Raw genomic sequence first — 1133 nt, forward strand, 5'->3', positions numbered from 1 at the left:
CCTGAAGCATGAAAGTCATATCTCAGGGTGTAGTTCAAGACCTTTCTAAAAAAAAACTTCTGCCAAGCATAGTTACCCTACTGCTTCTATTTTATTTCTACGGCAATACTATTTCTCAGTCATAAGCATAAGATAAAAAGCAGTTAACTTTATCACGGTCATCTATTCGCACACTGAAAACAGACACCAAATACTCACGCAAGACTCTTTGCAGGCGCTCCAGGCTTTGCTTTCGAAGATGAGCTTGTTGCGAAGAGGGCCATTACCTGTAGTCAGTTAACTATGGCCTTTTAGGAGCCATAGGGAACACGTGAAATTCCCTTACACTTCCGGCGAAGAAAGTGGGAAAGATGGTTCTGTTTCTCTTGGGAGTTGGATCTGCTGGGCTAAAACACACTCACTTGGGGCCATGCATTTGCTTTCTTTGTGTTTTCGTTTTCTTTTTGTATAGTTGTCTTATTTATTTACCTTTTTCTAGGGCTGTGAAACGAAGAAAGGTGTTGGTATACACTCTGGATGGGGCTTTTACAGTAGGAAAAAGGGAGAGAGAAAAAGAAGGCTCACTTTCGGAATGAAGCAAAACACTGAAAACATCTTTGTACTTTTCTTAATTAGGAATTTATTGTTTTTTCATTTAGAAAACATTAATTTTCACGGTAGATTGGCTCGAAATACAAGCAGAATAGAGGACCACTCCAGGAAAAGAAGGAAAAAAATTAACAAAGGGGGACCCATTCGGGAAAAAGGATTTGAAGCTACTCGCCCTTTTTTCGAAACGGTTCGAAGGGCTTCGCGAGCCGGCCTCGCATTCGTCCGGGACTGGCCGAACTGCGCGCGAAAACGGACGGCGGGAGGGTCGGTCGGCGGGCCGGTCGCGGATCGCAGCGGATTTCGGGCCGCGAGAAATGACGAGGAGCGGCCGACGGTCGGTCAGGGGTTTGGAAATCCCCCCGGCGGATTTTAAGAAAATGGAAAACTGATTCACTTGCAAACTTGGCGCGGAGGCGGGCAAGACGCGGCGATGCCCCCCCCCCCCCCTTTCCTCCTGCACTCTTGGCCTACACCCCTCCCCCCCATCTCTCCTGTTTTACCGCTCTTTCTCTCCGTGTCTCTCGCTACGAACAGACGGAGAA

The 1133-nt window shown here is 47.3% G+C and overlaps 1 protein-coding gene across 1 annotated transcript in view; it reads right to left on the minus strand.

Moving 5' to 3' along the window:
• LOC119582189 overlaps positions 1 to 697 on the minus strand; it is a gene marked incomplete at its 3' end in the record, with an annotated part of 38718 nt that extends 38021 nt beyond the window's left edge. The window contains 1 exon segment of the mRNA XM_037930424.1: positions 199 to 697. Within this exon segment, the coding sequence (XP_037786352.1) occupies positions 199 to 263 (65 nt within the window).
• Positions 698 to 1133: the final 436 nt, after the last annotated feature.

Source organism: Penaeus monodon, chromosome 15 (assembly GCF_015228065.2).
Source record: "Penaeus monodon isolate SGIC_2016 chromosome 15, NSTDA_Pmon_1, whole genome shotgun sequence".
In the NCBI taxonomy this organism is placed as follows: domain Eukaryota; kingdom Metazoa; phylum Arthropoda; class Malacostraca; order Decapoda; family Penaeidae; genus Penaeus; species Penaeus monodon.